This window comes from Magnolia sinica, chromosome 12 (assembly GCF_029962835.1).
Source record: "Magnolia sinica isolate HGM2019 chromosome 12, MsV1, whole genome shotgun sequence".
Classification (NCBI taxonomy): Eukaryota; Viridiplantae; Streptophyta; class Magnoliopsida; order Magnoliales; family Magnoliaceae; genus Magnolia; species Magnolia sinica.
The window spans coordinates 31,180,660-31,201,064 of record NC_080584.1 but is presented as its reverse complement, the minus strand read 5'-3'; the positions used below and the strand labels follow the sequence as shown (position 1 = coordinate 31,201,064).

At 38.2% G+C, this 20,405-nt stretch overlaps 1 protein-coding gene across 1 annotated transcript in view; it reads left to right on the top strand.

Annotated features, from left to right (window-relative positions):
* LOC131221184 (nuclear-pore anchor-like) overlaps positions 1 to 19,564 on the top strand; it is a 155,653-nt gene extending 136,089 nt beyond the window's left edge. Inside the window, 14 exon segments of the mRNA XM_058216352.1 lie at positions 7 to 165; positions 289 to 342; positions 658 to 768; positions 927 to 1,004; positions 1,190 to 1,339; positions 5,514 to 5,669; positions 5,772 to 5,825; positions 5,978 to 6,065; positions 6,155 to 6,231; positions 6,324 to 6,452; positions 11,222 to 11,284; positions 15,075 to 15,255; positions 15,361 to 16,913; positions 19,006 to 19,564. Of these exon segments, the coding sequence (XP_058072335.1) occupies positions 7 to 165; positions 289 to 342; positions 658 to 768; positions 927 to 1,004; positions 1,190 to 1,339; positions 5,514 to 5,669; positions 5,772 to 5,825; positions 5,978 to 6,065; positions 6,155 to 6,231; positions 6,324 to 6,452; positions 11,222 to 11,284; positions 15,075 to 15,255; positions 15,361 to 16,913; positions 19,006 to 19,080 (2,928 nt within the window). The 3' untranslated portion in view covers positions 19,081 to 19,564.
* Positions 19,565 to 20,405: the final 841 nt, after the last annotated feature.

Genomic DNA, 20,405 nt, shown 5'->3' with positions numbered 1-20,405 from the left:
TTTCAGAACAAGATTCTGCTTAATCACATAGAAGCACTGCATATTAAATTGGCTGAGAAGGAACGTACTTCTGCTGGAATTTGTTCTGGAAGCACCTATCAGGATCCACAAGGGGATGATGATCTGGAAAAAGTGGTTAGTTATCTCCGGCGGTCAAAAGAGATGGTAAGTTTTCTTTTCAGACTATCTTTGAATGAATGTCGTCTTTCTTTCTTCTTCTTCTTCTTCTTTTTTTTTTCCTGAATGTCATTTATTTTATGAATATGAGCTCTATTTATTGTTCTTCAGGAAGAAACTGAATTCTCTTTGCTAAAGCAAGAAAAGTTACGACTACAATCTCAAGTATGTCTTATGTCTTGATTTGGTATCAATTGGTTTTATTTTGATTTAGCGCATATGTGAGCACCAGAGCTGAAATATTCATTTATTGTCATAATTTATTTTTTGATGCACTTGTTCTTATCGATTGTTGTATCATGTAGTGGAATCAAATTTTTATGGGATCATTATGTGTTCCACTGCTATGGCTCTGTCATACTCATGATTTTTCTTTGATTTAAGAAAATGATTTGAAAGATGCAGGTGATTTTGATCAAACTAATGGTTTATTAGATCAGTTACTGTTGATATACTCAAACCAATTATGTTGGTATGTAGCTTGAAAATGCTTTGAAGGCCTCTGAGACTGCTCAGGATTTGCTTCACTCTGAGCATGCCAGTTCTAGAGATACACTGTTCACAAATGAGTTCAAGTCGTTTAAGCTTCAGGTACAGTTCTGATTTACTTCCTAAGAGTAGACATTAGTGTAAATGGATGTGTAAAAGTTTATACAGGAACTATTCTTTGAGCGGGCAACAGTTTACTGTTCTCTTTATTCTTCTTCACTCATAAATGTCCCTTCGATGTTATGGACACATGGTTGCAGGTTAGAGAAATGAATTTGCTTCGTGAAAGCAATATGCAGCTTCGAGAGGAGAACAAGCACAACTTTGAGGAATGTCAGGTTTGTCTTGGAGAAATTCTCTCACCATTGTAAATGAACTTTAGGGACTTTTAAGTTCAACTCTCTTGGTTTCATGAAATCTTCTTACATTTTACTTACAGAGGAAATCTATGTTTATGTTACTTTTTGTACTGGATAATTAAGGCATCATACTGACAAAAGAAATCTATGTTTTTGGTTCTCAGAAATATCGTGAAATAGCTCAAAAAGCTAAGATGGAGGCCGTGCATCTGGGCTGTCTGCTAAAGGAGAAACAAATTGAGGTGGATGCTTGTCGGAAAGAAATTGAGATGAAAAACACAGAGATAGAACAATTGGAACACAAGATATCTGAGGTATCTTTTAGGAAACAAAACTGTTTACAATTGGCATCCTCCTCATCTCAACAATCTGATTCCTACTTCTGTTAAAGTTACAAGAAAGGTGTAGAAGTATTGATGTGGAGAACACAAATCCGGATCCCTTATCTCCTATCAGATTCCTAATAAGTAATCTGGATCCCTTTCATGTTCTGACACAAATCCAATATGCAAGGATTGACTGACCAGCTGGGCATTCTGTACATGGTTGACTGATTTTTCTAGCATCTTTGACATGGTATCATTCCTTGTATACGCCTTGTTACTGTCTTATAGGTTCTTAAAGAATACACTTATGGCTAATATGTATAGTTTGCCAAAGCATATTCTAAATAAATATTGCTCTGATTTGCTTTTAGTGTAGAAGTTACTGGTTTATATTATCTGCTGAATATTTTGTACGAAATATTTGGATGTATTAGAGTTGTTGAATTTGATTCAAGTCTTGAGAAGAAACTTCCGTTGTAAAATCAAAACCTAAGCTTAGATTTGAAATGTAATCACCTGTTTTCTTGTTTTTCTTCTGCTTAATGTTTTTTGTGACTAGAGGTGAGCCCTATGAAGGCATAAAAATTATCATTGCAATATTTTATTAATCAGTTCAGCGTTCTTTGGGAGTTGAGCAAATTTGGTAAAAATAATTTACCTACTGGAAGTGTAAAATGGTCTCCTTTGTTTCAAGGACATTTGAAAATCATCATATCTACGCATGTAACTTTTTGGTGTACCAACAAATCATCTTTAATCAATACAATTTCATGTCCATGTTTGGTTATGTTCATGTCTGTGAGCAAACATAGTTGGGTGTGTTTTCAATTAAAACGAAGATTAAAGACTTTTGTTCCTGGTATGCGATGGTATGCGATCTCCATTACTAGATAGGATTTGCTCGAATAGATAATTAGGAAGTTCCTGCTAGTTTGTTAACTCATGGAATGTATCCCATGTGGCTGCAAATGCTTGATAGACTAAGATTTCTACCAAATTTGATAAACTAAATAGTGAGCCACTGACATGTATGGTATGGAACACAAAGTTAGAGACCAGATTTGGTAGTTCTCTGAGAATAGGGAGTTGACATAAAGAAGTGACTCAAGGAAAATTAACACACTCGTGGAATGCATTCTATTTCTGTTCTACAAAATTGAGGTTCTAGAATTAGAATGCAAATCCTACTGGAGGAGCATATTGTTTTAAAATTACTAGTGGCCAGTCTTTATTATTATTATTATTATTATCCATATGCCAACACAGTGAGGCCTCCCACCCTGCAACTTCTCATGACTGTTGCACTCTAAATCGGATTTTGCAAACAGTTGACGGCTAGAGCATAGTTCAAAAACCTGAAAACTTGACTTGATATCCAGCTGGGTCAGGTCGACTAGAAGACTCGACTCAATGTTTAATTATTAAATTAAAAAGAACATTTAAGTAAGAATACCTATTTAATAGCTATGAATAAAACAGTTATCCCAAGTGAAGCACATAGCTTGTTGGACTTGCTTGACTCTCTAGAAAAAAGATAGGGGTTCAGATCTCAGACCTTGCACTTCAATGTTTTTTATTTTTTCATTTTATTTTATTTTATTTTTAATGAAAAATAATCACTCAGTGAGTGACTTGGTTCAAGTCACGTTGAGTTGATCATGTCAATGAGCTGACTCAACAAGTCTAGCCAAATCTCTACTGAGTCGAGCTCGCCAATGAATTTCATAGTGACTTGTCTCAAAATCTTGCCTAATTGAGTTGACTCGGCCGAATTTCGAGTTGAGTTGCCTAGTTTTTGAATGGTCTAGTACTTGTAGTGCCAAACAAGCATGTTGAGCATGCACCTTTGATCTATTTGACTTTCCTTTGAAAATATATCGGGATGACCTAATAACGAGTGTTCTAAATACCAGCAATGTTATTGATAATATCATCGATATTATCCGTATCACCCAGTCAGCAAGAGCGAAATTGCTGGAAGTATAAAAAGATCCAAATATCACCGGTATTTCGATATATTAGTGGTATTTAGCGATGTTAGTGATTTTTTCTAGTAGAATCCCTTATAAAAGTTCTTTACTTATTAGTAATACCATCAATAATATTGCCGATGCTAGGGAAACACACATAGATATGTGAAAATTGACAATTTTTTTTTTTTTTTTTTTTTTTTTTGGGATGCAGGACATGAAATTCAAGTATGATGTGCAAGATTTTCAGCCTTTAGATCACATTAGTTCAGAAACAATTACACAAAATTCCACATCCCACACAAAAGCTCAAACACTCAATCAAGGGGAATCTTATGCGGATCCAGGCCTACACATGCTAGGGCCGGATTGATCAAAATTATAGACAAAAAAAGAATCAAAGGATGGTAAATTCATCCACACATACACAGAAATAATTCCCCTAATCTAAGGGTTCATAAATTTCAATTCGGGGAACCCTAAGGTTGAAGAAAGGGCATAAAATTAGAGATTTGAATAATTTAGGGTTAGGTTTAGGGATTTTGGGTGAAAAAGGAGTGAAAGAGAGGAGAGAGACGAACCAAAGAAGTACCGCACGTGTGGACAACAGCAATGGCCCAGACGCACATGCGTGTGATCCCCGCCGCACGTGTGTGGGGCCCACTATTCAGAAAAAGGCCAGCTTGGCCCTGGTCGGCCATGGGTGGACTCCAAAACTCCCAAATTTCAGCTCAATCCGATGCATGGTTTGTGCGTGGTGCTCCGCCGAAGTTTCAGCCCTCCTGCAGGGCCAGATTCTGGAAATCTGCTGTAGAGAGAAAAATGGCTGCAATAGAGGATGAGTTTGAAGCGTAGATGATTGTAGAAGAAGAGAAATATGGATAGAAGAAGGTGGGGGCGAATCGGGATATGTGTGGCTTCGCACCACGGTAGTCAGCCCTTCGAGAAAGGGAGGGTTTCACACCCAATTGAACCTCCGCAACTCAGAAATTTAGAGGAGAAGAAAAACGTAAAAATTTTATTAATCTTCAATGAAAAAAAAAAAAAAAAAGACTACAAGGGGTGCCTATTTATAATAAAACCCTATACTTTAAAACTCGCGCCATGTGCGCAACCTATTACTTGGCGACGAAGTAATAAAAAATAACAACTAATCAAAGCAATCTAAACCGTCCATGATATTCTTAATAATAATAATAAGCAAAACCCAAAGTACTGGATTAATTAGAACAGTGGGCCACGATCATGAGAACCCATGGTGGGATTCACATGACTATCGAGTCCACTCCAACAAACCAAAATGCAGTCCTCTAACTAGGAGGTCCTCCCTAGACGTCATCATCGATCCAGATCGATGGTGGGGCCCTCCTCCTCCTTGCATACGGGGGGGGGGGGGGGATCCAAAACCCGAAAAATCAATTTTAGAATTTTGTTCCTTAGGTGATTTGGATCCCTCTTGGTTTTTATTAAATCAAATTTCTGATTTGGGGGGAAATCTCGACTTGAAATGAAGATGGCCCAAAACTCAAAGGTGACAGAAAATCCATAGAAAAATTAATTTTTATTTTCAAATATTAGCATGGATTGCAATGAAAATCCATGTCCATGCATGATTCTCATGCATTGACGTGGATTTGTGGAGAAAAAATTAACATTTAAGTGAAAAATGAGGGGAGTTGGTGAAATCCTTTTTTTTTTTTTCTTTCTCATTTTTATATTAGAAAATGTGTTTCTCAGTGTTAATTAGTGTGAAAATTTTATATATTAATGTGTTGGTTGATCTATTGATTGGCCAAAAAAATTATATATTGATTTTTTCAACAACACATGGTTATACCCCTATAAAATGGAAATTTTATACGTATAGTTGGTTTTGCAATATTTTGATTCTTGCATGTGTAAACATGTATCTTTTAACATTTCCTAAAGTTTCGCTGAAAAATTCCACATTTTTCCCACTGTTCCCTAATGTTTCCCTCCGACAGCTATATTTTGAGTATAAGGGATAATATCGGCAATTCTGATACATCCCTGGTCACTGATGCATGTAACAATACCAATACTCTGAACGCTGCGGATAACTATAGTTCTATGAATGAGTTAAATTGTTGTTGAGATTTTGTTGTCCTGTATATTATTTTCTTAGTGGAGCATAAACTCATATTTACTGTTGCATAAATGTTCTGGTTTAGATGAAGCAGAAAGAGAAGGAAGCAGTGAGTGAAGATGCTATGAAACTTGCTTCTGAGAAGCAGCAGTACATATCTTCCTTGGAACAAGGCTTTGCAAACAGCCAGTTGGAACTAACTGAAATGCAGAAGAAGATGGGTGATACTCTTCAAATTGAGGTACACGGGGTATTCTTTCGTCATTTCCTCTTAATTATATGAGCTCGTGGCACCCTTTTGTTGCCTTCATTGGATGAACCTTGTGTTTCTCATCACTGTCAGGCAACTCTCAAGTCCGAAGCTGAAAAGCAAAAGAAGTTAGCATCCCATTTCAAGGTCGTGAAATCTTTTCATCTTTTCTTCTCACAACGAAAAGCTTAGCTGATATTGTTGTATCTTGCCTCATATGCTTGCCCTCAGAAGTCATGGTGCAGATGTCTGTGGTTGATCACTTTAAGCTAACCCATTCCTTTTGTTTCATGGTACAGAAGAGAGTGGAGACACTGACCAAGGAGAAGGAGGAACTAAGCAGAGAGAAGCAAGCCATTTCTAAACGGCTAGAAGATGGTAGATCAAGTATACAAAATTTTCATATTTGATGTTGAATAGTTACTGATATGAAGTACTGTAACTATTCCATTTCCTACTTTCATTATGCTTGATAGGCAAGAAGGCCACTGGGGAGGCTGCAAATGAACAAGCCATGAAGGAAAAAGAGAAGGAGAAAGACACCAGGTTACAGGTAGGCAATCATGTTAGAGTTTCTTCTTCCACTCCTCCTCCTCCTCCTCCTCTTACTAAGCCCACTTCTTGTGCAATGACACTTAAAATCAGATGCTAGAGAAAACTCTTGAAAGAGAGAGAGAGGATTTACAAAAAGAGAAGGAAGACCATCGGAACGAGAAATCTAAGCGGCAGAAGATTGAGAAGATGGTTCTAGATCTTATGCAGACTGTTAATCAGGTTTTCTTATTGTTTGTTTGTTTGTTTGGTTATTTATTTATTTATTTGTGCATCATATCTAGTTATTTTTGCAGTCGATGATTGGTTATTGCAGTGCAAAGCAAGGTATCAATAACGCCAACGTTGGCTGTAACGGCCAGCCTTATGGCCATTACAGCCTTGTAACGGTTAAAAAAAAAATAATTTAAGGAGGAAAATAAATCAGCCCCGTATCAGCCTGTTACGGACCATTATGGCCCTGTATCAGCCTGGCCGTTATGGGCCACTTTTTGCTTCTTCTTCTTCTTCTTCTTCTTCTTTTTTATTTTTATTTTTATTTTTATTTTTATTTTTATTTTTTTTAGAAGGGGTTTTATTGCCCCATATCATGTAATGGCTCCTGCTGTTAGCGTTATGTCATGGCCAACTGTTTTTTAATACCTTGGTGAAAAGGGAGACCTCTTCTACCATCTTGTATCATGGAGGTGATATGATCTCCTTATCAGTAAATCTTTCGACATCCTTTACTGGATGGAAAGGGTGTGATGTGCAGGTCTCATGACACATGTATGAATGGAAAGATGGTATATATTCTCAACACCTAGATAGAAACATTGAGCAACATTTACCAGTTTGTCTCAAGCATTAACATATGCAAAATGAAAGGCTGTAGGATAACCATCCATGTATCCCTATTGCGTGCACTGTAAAAATGTATGTTAACTTCCCATCTGTAATATTGTCATGTCACAAACTGCATCTAGCCACAGACATCCTATATATTGGGGCTCCTGCCTTAACGATGTGTCATTAATGTAAGGTTATATATTATATTAGTCAAAACAGGCTAATTTTAGAGTTGCAGGTTCTTCATGTCATAGATGGCTTCATTCAATTAGTTTTATTGGGTGACTAGTCATGTGCCAGGTTTCTATTGATAACACCATTTCCTCATCTTGTGATCATTAGAATAGGGCTATGTGGTTTGTCTGGAACCTTCTATGATAGGCTTGACTCCGACAATAGTCAATTATGGTTATTAGAATAAGGCTGCATGATTTGTATGGAAACTTCTCTGATAGGTTTGATCTCTGATAATGGTCAAGTATAGTTATGCTTGAGATATGATACGCAAATCCTTCATTTCCCTCAAACTACCCATGTCTTGCATGGGATGAGCTTGGATATGGGAACTTTGTTGTATCAGTCAGAACAGGCTACTAAATGCTCTCAATGGTATGTTCCCAAATTTGGAGTTGCAGGTTCTTCATGTCACAGATTGCCTTGTTCAACTGGTTCTGTTTGGTGACTATGATAGGTCTGCAACATGAACTTGTGAATCTCATGGATCTTGAGCCCTGGAGGTGGCAACTTAAAAGCTGGCCCTTTCAATCTGTAAACAATTAAGGAATGGAAAACCATAGAGGGTTTGGATAGTGGAGGGTTCAACTCCTCGAGAGAAGAGTTGGTATCGCCTGTGTTTCTCCTTCTTTGGTTGATGGTAAAGTTTACAGTTTTCCATCCCATTTATTAACCTTGTGAGTCTTCATGCAGAACTACTATCAATGTTGGCTAAGTAGCACCACTAATTTATTGGGTTGTGTAGAGATGGGAATGTTACCTTGGGTGTTGCTAAGTGTGTTGATTTACACTGAAGCTCATTTTAAGGTTTCCTATGTCCTTTTTTTTTTTCTCTCTACTGAAGGAATTACCAGAGAACATATTTTGTCATAACTAGCAGGCATAATATCCACTGACTAGACAGCTGAATTTGGTAATAACTGGCCAGGCATTAGTATCCAGTTATCTAGATTCCATGTGCATGGTCCAATTGACAGTTACACCTATCTTCCAATGTGTTTGAAAAATCTGCTGTAATGCTAAATATTGTTATTAAGGAAAATAATTATATGGTTAAGCATGGTTGAGCCTTAGTTCAATTGAGTGGTGGTGCAACCATAAGAGTGAAGGTCTACTCATATCCTGCCTAAGAGTGGAAATTTTTGTAAGCTTGACGAGCTTATGACTTCTCTCCTGGAGGAATGGGGAAATTTAGATGATGCCGCAGCAGAGTAATAGATGATGAATAGTAACAATCAAGCTATTACACAATGGTATCAGCCAGTGTACCAGCTAGCTTGATGTTCAATGACCATATCAGTCGATACGGCTTTGTAATGGCCAATTTTTATTTTTTTATTTTTTTATTTTTTCTTTTTGGGAAAAAATCTCGAATTTATTTGTAAAATTTTATTAAAAAGAAAAAAGTCATGACTATATATATATATATATATATATATATGGGAAAAGGTTCTATGCGGTCGAGCTCATGGGAACTTCCCATGAGGTCGAGTTGTGTGGGCCCCACCATGATGCGTGTGGAACATCTACCCCATCAGTCAGATGCACCATTCCATGGTGGGCCTAGGGCTTAAAAATCAAGTCAATCCGTGACTTGTGTGGGCCAAACCACATACAAAAGTTGAGAGGGGTTACCCTCCATTAAAACATTCATAATCATTTTTCGGGCCCACCGAGATGTGGTTCACAAATTCAGCCCATCCATTATGTGTGTCCCACTTGGATGAAGGGTCAGACCAAGTTTCAGACGCATCTAAATTTCAGGTGGGCCCCACCAAGTGCTTTTATATGTTTTAGGCATGTCTTCACATGATTTTAGATGGTATGGCGCACCTGAGTTCCGTATATGGCTGATTTTTGGGATATCCCATAATTTAAAGGGGACCCATCGAATGCATGGTGTTGATGTTCGACATACATCATGGTGGGGCCCACATAGCTCGAGCTCATGGGAAGTTCCCATGAGCTCGACCGCATGGAACCTTTTCCCTATATATATATATATATCGAAATATCGGTATCGTGTTACGTATCACACCCTTGGGATACAGATATGTATCGGTTATTGCATGGGATATATCGTTTGTATCAAGTAATTAATCACACTTTTTGGGAAACATTGGGAAAATGGTTGAATTTTTCAATGAAACTTCAGGGATTGTTAAAAAAGACCGTAATACACACTTTTTAACTCATAACATCTCAAAAAAGTACACATAATAGGTTTCCTTTGTATAGGGTCCTAAGCCACGCACTGTCTGACAAAACCAATGCAACAAGATTCAAATTGAATGCATAACATTTAGAGCGTATGTGATGATCATTTCATCAAACACACCTAATACTTGGAAACTAGTCTCAATTGACAGCTAGTTGAAGGGAAATATCGAAAAGAAATTAATATTTTAATATTTTTTAATTAAAAAATATTTTTATTTTTCAAAAATAGACAAGGACTTAACAAATTAGTAGATCAGCCCTCATACATGCTTGATTTCATGTTTCAAGTGCAACATTGCAAGCAATTTGGGAGAAATTGGGAAAATTTTGAAAATTTCCAATTATCCCCAAATTGGAGCACCTATACTCAAATTTCGAAATTAGAGTGTATGTGATTATCATTTTATCAAATACTCATAAATACTTCAAAATTATTCTCGATTGATGGGTGGTTGAAGAAAAAATTCTATAAAAAACATGGAACCAATGGATATCGAAATCAAAGCTCCAACTCCATGATTTTTTTTTTCATGCAAAACATGAAGAACCAATTGATTTCTAACCATTTGACACTAGTTAACATAATTTCAACAACAAAAAAAAAAAAGGATCAAAAATTGAAAATGCTCACCGGATCAAACATGTGGGATATATCGGCAGTACCTGTGCGTTTCGCATCGCACAAGTAGGATACAGGATATATCGTGGGATACATTGGCCAGTATCGTCGATATTTAAAACATTCTCTCTCTCTCTCTCTCTCTCTCTCTCTCTCTATATATATATATATATATGGACATGTATTTGATGGTGCAGTGGGCCATTCTTTGGTAAGAATGATATCTATCAGGCAGTGTCAGCTTGGCCTGGTGAAAGTCAACCAAATAGGCTCTAATCGAAAACAAATCAAGCATGATTTGGTGGAGTAGGGCTTGTTACATATAAGTACAGAAAAGATGGAAAAAAATTATGGTTTTTACCCCTTATTCCGATATTTCCCATAATGGTCCACTCTGCTTCAGTTCATCGAATCCCACTCAAATTTTGCATTTTGATCCTCAAACAGGCCTAGGTCAAGTTTAAAATTAGTTTCTAAGCTTCCTTCATGGTTGATATGAGAGAGAAGTGGGAAAACAAGAGAATTTTCTAGAATAAAAGCTTCCATGATGCAGCATTTATGGAAGTATCCACTTGTAACTGTTGTATTGGCCCCATTATGGTGCTGATGCGGGCCAATACTGTGTATTTTTGTTTCAGAACAGACAGATTCACCCCTGCATCACATAATGGGGGAGACTTTTTTCCTTTTTAGTAATAGCTGATATGGCCATAACATAACCATTTTTAAGTATCATGGTAACAATAACATCAGTGAAATTACAAACACTAATAGAAGGATAGTGGAGATTGAGAACCAAGTGAAAACAGTCTCTGCAAGTGTCCAACGAAAGCTGACATACATGAGCATAATAATGTTTGGTTGTTGAGTTTTTCTTCAGTGGATAGCATTGGAAAACTGCATTGTGCTATATTCTGAATCAGATTTGAGTAAATAGGGTCTTCTTTCCAATCCAAAATATTTTCCCACCAATATTGAGCAAAAGCTTGATATAGCAGTGTGGATAAACTGCTAGTATGAAATTAATTTTCATTCTTTCAGTATATCCTTTTTCATCAATATTACCATATCTAACATCTCTAAATTGCAGGAAAAAAAGAAGCTTCTTGAGGAACTTGAGAGCCACAAGCATGCGAGAGACAGCATGTTAGAGGTATTTGTGTCAGAAAACGTTTCCTGGTCTTTCTTTTAAGGTGTCTCTAGACATACGTTATATATCTGAACCTTGAGTCCATTATCTAAGGGTTGTTCCTCTCCCTTTTTCTTTTAAGTTTTCATTATGGATAAAAAAAACTGCTGGTCCTTATTTTAAGAAATTGCATGTTGAACCAATAATTATCTCTCCTTCTTTTATTGCTCACCCTTAATAATTAACATAAATTTTATAAAGGTATGTAAAAATTGCAGCACCTGAGAACCGTAATCTATCTCACTACAGATTCTCCAATCACGCTTCTCTTCTTCCTAGTCTTTTATTGTTCATACTTCATTATTTATTATCCAGATTTTCTACTCCGCCTGTTAGTGATTGCGCAACGTGGTCCCTAATTCTGGTTGAGGGTTGATGTCAGCGGTGGCTCTGGATGTTGAACTTTTTCCAAGAAATCATGAGATTCCTGTTTTAAACAGGATTTAAAAATCGACATGAAATTGCTAGGACAAGGCTATGTTTTGATTATCTATAACCCAGATTGGATGTCATGTCACTTGGATCCTCGGCATAATCTTAAGAAGTGTTTAAGTTATCAGTGAAAAGTCGATAATATCGATGATAATATCGGTGTCGCCAGCGTTGCGACACCGAAAACCCCTTTTTTCGTTTCTCTGCCAGTTTTTGGCAAATTATTGGCGATTTTTTAGATTTTTCGCGATAATCAAAGTTGTCGGGCGACAAATTCGTTGTAGCTACCAACTCCATTTCGCCGATAAAAAGCAGTATCAGAAATTTTGGGGAGAGCATCGTAAATGCCAAAAAAAATAAAATATAAAATATAAAAAAATTGTAAGAAGGTGATTTCGGTACCTGTAGAAGAGGTACGCTTGATCGGAAGAAACTGTGGGCCTTGATCGACAACAGTTGTGTTTTGGTCTTCCGTAGGTACGAAAAAACCTCCCCTTTTTCTTTTTTTCTTCGAATGGATGAAAATTTTCAAAATCAACGAGAATTCCGCGAATAATCTGCGATATCTTGGGAATTTTGGTTCGATTTGGAGATTTGGGTTCGAAATGGAAACCCTCAAATTGGGATTTGGGTTCCAAATAGAAACGGGAAACCCTATTCCCCTTTTGAAAATGGCATCGCACCCCTTTTTGTCAGGCGCGGATTAGCCACTGACAGATTTAGTAGCTAGACTCGCTACTGAAGTGACGTCACCAAGTTCCATGGGCCCCACCATGATGCATGTTTTGTATCCACGTCTTCCATCCATTTATAGATATCATGTTAGGACAATATCCAAAGAATGAGTTAAATCCAAAGCTCCAGTGGACCCCAACACATAAAACAGTGGGGACAGTGATGCCCACCATTAAAAACTTCTGAAGGCCACAAAAGTTTTAGATCAACTGATATTTGTGTTTTCCCTTATTTCATGTTTTTTGGAACATTTGAACAGGTTGGATTTCAAGTAAACATTATGGTGGGCCTTAGGATAGTTTCAATGGTGGGAATCACTTTCCCTGCTGTTTTCAGTGGTGTCCACTACAACTTTTTATCTACCTCATTCTTTGGTTCATGCCCTAAAATTATATCTCAAAATGGATGGACGGTGTGGATACAACACATACATCATAGTGCGGCCCACAGAACTTGGTGACGTCACTTCAGTAGCCCACTCGCTACTCAACCTGTCAGTATCTAATCCGCGTCCTTTTTTTGGGGACGCTGATGATGCTCATGTTGCAGTCGTGAGTCGTACTACTTACGGTATTATGGGCCCCACTATGATGTAACGTATTTTATCTGCTTCGTCCATCTATTTTGGACACTCATTTTATGGAATGAGCTAAAAAATGAGTTAGATCCACATTTCAGGTGGACCACACCACGGGAAACAATGTGATTGAACGCTTGCCATTAAATTTTTTTTAAGGCCCATTGTACTTTTTATTTGCCACCCAACCACTTCATTAGGTTCACATAGACCTGAATGAAGGGAAAACACATATTAGGCTGATCAAAACTTTTGGGCCCTAAGAAGTTTTTAATGGTGGCCATTCAATGACCACTATTTTCTATGGTGTGGTCTACCTCAGAATTGGATTTGACTGATTTTGTGGCCCATGCCCTAAAATAATCTGCCAAAATAAATAGACGGTGTAGATATACATCTTATATTATTGATGTAGCCCCATGGCCAGGGTCCCACCCAATAGTGGACCGTGAAGAAATCCCACCATACTGGGTTACTAGTACGGTTTTAATGTACCGGGTAAACTATGTTGGGCCCACCATGAATGTATGTGCTTTATCCACGTCATCCATCCATTTTTTGGGCTCATTTTAGGGGTTGAGCCAAAAATTGAAGCATATCCAAAGCTCAATTGGACCACACCACAGGAAATCGTGAGAATGATGATTTCCAACGTTGAAACCTTTTTAGGGCCTACAGTGATGTTTATTTGTTATCCAACCTATTCATAAGATCACAAAGACACAGATGAATGGAAAATACAAATATCAGCTTCATTTAAAACTTCTATGACCATTAAGAATGTTTCAACGATAGACGTTCAATTCACACTGTTTCCTATGGTGTGGTCCACTTGAGCTTTGGATATGCTTCATTTTTGGAATAAAGCCCTAAAATTGTTTGATAAAATGGATGGACGGAGTGGATAAAATACATAAATCACGGTGGACCCCATGGAGTTTACTCAGTACATTAAGAGTTGCTTGGTCTGTAATCCACTCCTACATAGCCTTCAAAGAAGGGCTTGCCATGAATGGTAGGTGGACCCATTGTGATATTTGTGAGAAACCCACTCTGCCCATTTATTTTTCTAGATCATGTTAGGACATGGGCCAAAAAATGAGGCATATCCGAAACTCAAGTGGGTCACATGACCGGAAATAATGCAAATTAAACCTCCACCATTGAAACATTCATGGGGCCACAAAAGTTTTGGATTAGTTTTTTTTTTTTTTTCTTGGTAGTGGCCCATTTGATGTTGGTTGTTTAACAACAACAATTGTACGATCCAAGCCATCGTCTCAAAGCTATCTAGAAACTTTTTAAATTCATTTACTTTTACCGATTTTAATTATTATATTTTAGCTATACTTATATTATATAAACTCATTTTTGTTACTATTTGAGTGATTTCTTACAACAATGTATGACTTTTGGCCCCCATTAAATGGAAACTTATTATTCAATGCATTTTTATATTTTGTTTTGCAATTTTTTCATTCCTAAATATGTAAATATGTGTATTTAGGTATATCTTGAAGTTTCACTGAAAAATTCCACCATTTTCTCTATATTTCCCCTCTTTCCCTGCATTTCCGGTTATCGGTGATATTATCGGCGATAACGATATTATATCTTTATCTCCGGCCAGCGAAACTTGTAGCGATACCGACAACTCGAACACTGATCTTAGGTAATCTAGAACCACACCTTTCATGGTTTTTGTCGGCATTGCATTTTGCATGCATCTATGTACAGTTTATCTACCGTATGGCCATACCACTGCATAAATAGGTTTTGCTTCATGAATGAACAATTAGCATTTTCTTGTTCCATGTTTTAGGCACTGCTGCTACATTTCTAGTTTGTGGATTAATTTCCAAAATGCTTAAAAGTTAGTGTTGTTGGATGTTTTGCTCAACTCTATTTCTTGTCTGTCTGTCTCTTTCTCTCTCCTTCCCTCCCTCCCTCCCTCAACATTTTTCATGTTCTTCCATGACCAATTTCTTATTTTGTTATAATGGCTTACAGACCAGCGGAATAACATCAGCTCAACTTCCTTCCGAAACTGGCTTAGATGACCAGACTGCTGCCTACTTCCTGGCTGTGGATAACTTTGACGAAACAGTGAATTCTGCTCTTAATGGGCTTGGAGCTCACCCTGTTCCTTCAGAGGCTTCTCTGCCTGCGGATGCATCTCTACTTGCCACAGGTTTTGTTTTCGAATGTTGATAATCTTTTTAAGTATTTTCTAGATTGGAGAAAACTAGCATTTTATATTAGAGTCTAAATAGTTCCAATAATGATCTTCTTTCAGGTCAGCAAGTTCCTGATCAAACCCTCACTACCTTGCCCCCATCAATGATCCCTCTTGAAAATTCCTCTCCAGTTAAAATAACAGAGGAAAGAAAGAAAAGGGCCAATATGGCAAAATCCAATGTTGATGCTCGCAAAGTAGGAAGGAAGCTGGTGCGACCTCGTCTTGAACGAATGGAAGAGCCTACAGCCGATACTGATGCTTCAGGGATGGAAGGGTCCTCTACAAGCGATGCAAAACCTGAGGCATCTGATGCAGTACCTCAAGGTGAACTTACATTGCCACCATTTCAATTGGCTCGCAAACGCCTAGCCTCTTCATCTGCCTCTGAATTGCGAGAAGAATCACTCAGCCAGCAAGTGGCGATCTCTGATATAGCACCGTTGCTGAAGAAGTCCAAAGGTTCAGATTCACCCCAAGAGGGCATTAAAGAACAGTCCAACCTCCTTGCATCTGAAAATCCTGAAAAGCCTCTAGAGAATTTGGATGATTCTGCAGGTCGTGATCTGGTTCATGCTACAATTGAGTCTGTCGTTGTCACGAAGGAGGAAGAGAGAGAAAACACGAAGGAGCCAACAGATGAGCCAAAGGAACCTTTAGATGGCATGAATGGAGACGGATTACAAAACGAATTCACTGCCTCTGTAGAAGAGTTCAATGAGAAGCCAAAAGAAACAGCGGATGAGGTTGATTCATTTTTGAAGGTTGGGGAGGTTCCTGAGCCACAGCAGTCCACAGCTGAAGCTGAAAATGAGAGGGTAGATGGGGAGCTCATTCCAGATGGGAAGCCACAAGAGGGCAGTGGCCCGCTGATCATAGGGATGGACCTGGAACCAGGGGAATGTCTGGCTGAACCAGTTACTGGTGCTACAGTTGAAGTCAATGATGCAATTGAGATTGGTTCCCCTGAGGTTCTAAATCAGGATAAGAATGAGATTGGTGAGGTTATGGAAGAGGTTGCTGAAGGTTCAGATAAGTCAAATAACTACAATGATCATAGTGCTCTAGAGTCTCAGCGGAGTCCCCAGGCTTCTTTTGGTTCAGGTGAGGGATTGCCAAATCTTCTTGGGGACAGTGTTGTCTCAAAACAGGCAAGTCCTAGTTTCATGGCAGAGTCCGAGGAAGTAAAAGAGTTGCAGGGCGGGAGGAGCACAACCGCTATAGACAAGCTTGAGAGAGCTAGAGCAAGAGCTGCACTACCAAATCTTCTTGGGGACAGTGTTGTCTCAAAACAGGCAGGTCCCAGTTTCATGGCAGAGCCCGAGGAAGTAAAAGAGTTGCAGGGCGGGAGGAGCACAACCACTATAGACATACATGAGAGAGCTAGAGCAAGAGCTGCACTACCAAATCTTCTTGGGGACAGTGTTGTCTCAAAACAGGCAAGTCCCAGTTTCATGGCAGAGTCCGAGGAAGTAAAAGAGTTGCAGGGCGGGAGGAGCACAACCACTATAGACATACGTGAGAGAGCTAGAGCAAGAGCTGCACTAAGGCAAGCTGGAGTTGTGTCTCCTCCACTTGCCAGAGGCCGTGGAAGAGCTTTTGGCAATATCAAGGTACATCCAACACCCACTCCATGTTTTATTCATATATATATATATATATATTTATTTATTTATGAATAAAACAACATAAGAACAAAGAGGGGATGATGAGAAAGCATCCCTATCGCTACTATACAAAGGAGGGAGACATGCTCCAAAGGATATCCAAAATATCCTCCATTGCATGGTTTGTTGTAAAGGCCGTTAGGGGGCCGTAAAGGCCATTACGTAAAGGTAACGGTGGCAACCGTTACACGTATGGGGTCGTAAAGGTTGTTACGGATAAAATTACCCGTATAGTCCATTACAGCCCCCATAACGGCCTGTTACATCCCCCGTAAGGGCTGTAATGGCCCCGTAACGACCCATTACGGGGCCAATACAGGTTTTTTGGTTTTTTTAATAGAATATATATATATATATACCGTTACAGCTGTTACGGGGCCGTAATGATCGTTGCAGCCCGTATCGTAAAGGTAACAATGGTGGCCATTATGGCCACCCTTACCGTTACTGAATACCTTGCTCCGTTGAGCATCCTTTGGAAGCTGGGATTCCTAAACCTAGAATATTATTCTCCATCTGGACTTCGGAAAAGATGATTCCACCTATGCCAACTTGTTACTGGAAACTTGGTTATTGCGTTCTTTCAAAATATACCACAGGATTTCTTGCATTGCTAATGTCCATAGGGAAACAATCTTTTTGCACCGAAATCCCCATTTACCAGATAGGATGAATTCTTCAACTGACTCCTAATCCAACTCCATGTTTTTATGGCTACTATTCACCTTTTTTAAAAAAAAATCTTCTCTCTCTCTCTCTCTCTCTCTCTCTCTCTCTCTTCATGGGATTAAACCATTCCTACACTGGGGACATTTGTAAACTCCTTGACATGGCATGCTAGTGCAAGACATAAAAATGTTGTCTTGGTGATGCCCTTAGAAAATATGATATGTTGTACACTTTAACTGAGTTATTGATAAGTATTCTTTCTACGTGTTTTTTTTTTTTCATCTTGTTTACTGTTAGGATACCGTAACCAATTTTTCCAGTATCATTATCATCAGATGTATCGCACTCTTAGGATCTGGAAACATGTTGGGTATCTCATGGGAAATATCAGATGTATCGCATAATGTTTTGTTGTTTTTGGGAAACATTGAGAAATTGGTCAATGATGCCAATTGTTATAAAACAACGATATTTTGAAATATCGCCAAATGCCAATACAATATGATATCTCATGATATTTCTACCAATACCTAGAAGTCAATAGACTTATGGGCAGTTTTGTATCAGCCAAGGTTGATACTGATAGTATCAGCTGACCATCGATACTGCAAACACTGACCATACCTGTCTACTTGAATATGCTTTAGCATATCCTTCCATGCATAATAATATGTCACATACAGGATACCCATAGTATTTGCTAATATTGTCTTTGAACACACAAGGGATCTCTCCCTCCATGTTGCTCGACTTTCGAATTGTCCATTGTTTGTGAGTCATAGATCAAATAGCATCATCTAAATGAAGTGCTTCTAGCGAGTCTTAAGCAATCCACTGTGGGCTATTGAATAGGAGTCTGAAGATGATGATTGCACCTATTGAATATGAAGGAGCGAGGGAGGTCTCTTTTTCATGTCAGTCAAGTTTTTATAAATTATAACTGTCCATTATTTACGAGCCATATAGCGTCATTTAACGAAAGAAGCAATCCAACACATTATATAGGCTATGGTTTCTTACAATAGTTATCATACTGTTGTTTTCATTATCTTAATCTATATTTATTTAAATGTTCAACTTACTGATACTATTAACATTATATTGAACTCTTTTTTATTTCTATTTTTTTAACTACTGATTTTTATTATTCTCTAATTTTGCTTCATTATCAATCTATTTATTTTTGTTTGGTTTTGCAATTATTTATGTGCTTATGCATGCAAGTAGTCCTGCACCATGTTCTATACATGTATTCATAAGTTCCTATGTTTTTTGTTATTCACACAATCCAGAGACTTGATTACATTCCAGTCACTAGTATTTGAATATTCTACTAACAGTATGTATTGGTGTCCTACGGCATTCTCAGAAAGATGGGGGACGTGGTGGACGTGGCGGGAGAGGTGAACGGGGGCAATCATCAGGCGACAAAGAGCAGGGTTAGTGTAGAAGTGGACAGGACAGTACATTCCAAACAGAGCAAAATACTTGGGATTCTAAGCTTCAGGACTGGAACAGCAAGAACTTTCCTCCATGTGAATCTATATGGCATGCTGATGATCACAGGCAATAGGGAACGATTGAGTGCCATGGTGGGGTAAAAGTTGAAAGAGTTCTTTTTTCGAAACTGGTAGGTGCATGCATGAAGGCTGGTTTCTATTATTATGGCCACCTGGTTTATTTCCCATTTGATATTGATGTTTGCTACACAACAAGAGATGGATGTAACATATGATCCAGAACTTCACCTGAAGAAAAGAAGAGAAGGGAGGAAAGGAAAGAGATGGACTGCAATTTTCATGAATAATCAAATGTGTTGGAACAGCTGTAGCAAAATCAGATCGGATGCTTCTGTGTACATATGTTGTAGAGAAAGTTGACAAAAAGAGTGCATTGCATGATTATTATCAACTTAATATTTTTCTCTAGGTGTTAAAAACTCCATTTCAAAGTGTGCTTAGGATTGTGTCTAGGTCTTGTGTTCTGTCAGCGGTTTCTTCTTTTGGCATGTTGAGGTACCAGATGCTGCCCTAGGGATGACATTAACGGCAGCAACATGCTCTGTTTGGCCCGGTCCAGACTGCTCAATCCGCCTTTACACACTAGAAGACCTAAGGCTTGAGCCCACCAAGCCACTCTGACCCCCCATCATTTTTATGGGGCCTACGGTGATTTTGTAGATCCACTCTGACCACCAGATGTGTAAATCATATTAGGTTTAAAGCCAAAAAAATTGGCTAGCCTGTGATTCAGGTAGATCACATAAAGGGAAACAGTGGAGAAGACACCACCATTGATTTTTACAGGGTAAACTGATTATTATATGTAATCCACTCCAAACATTGGATGACATGCTAAAACTTAGGCCCAGGGCCATACATGATTCAGGTGGGCATCAGAAAGGTAAACAGTTCAGAGGTGAGCGTTAGCATGTATACTTTTTTTTTTCCTAATCATGTGGTCCACATGAAGCACAGTGGAAATTTTGAGTTTTTTTGCTTTGACCTAACATGGGGGTGACTTATTTGATGGTCCAGGGTAGATTTCACATAAAAACTATGATGGGGCACAACCTAGCTGATGAAAACCCTTTTTTCCTTCTCTCCTTCACATTTAATTAAACTCTCATTAATTAATAGGCAATTTTTATGCTGGTTGCACCTGTGCCTTTGGTATAGTCCAACCAATTCCATATGATCACCACTTCTTAGTCTTAAACGAACATTCCTACTTCAAACTCAACATTAAAAAAAAAAAAAAAACAAAAAA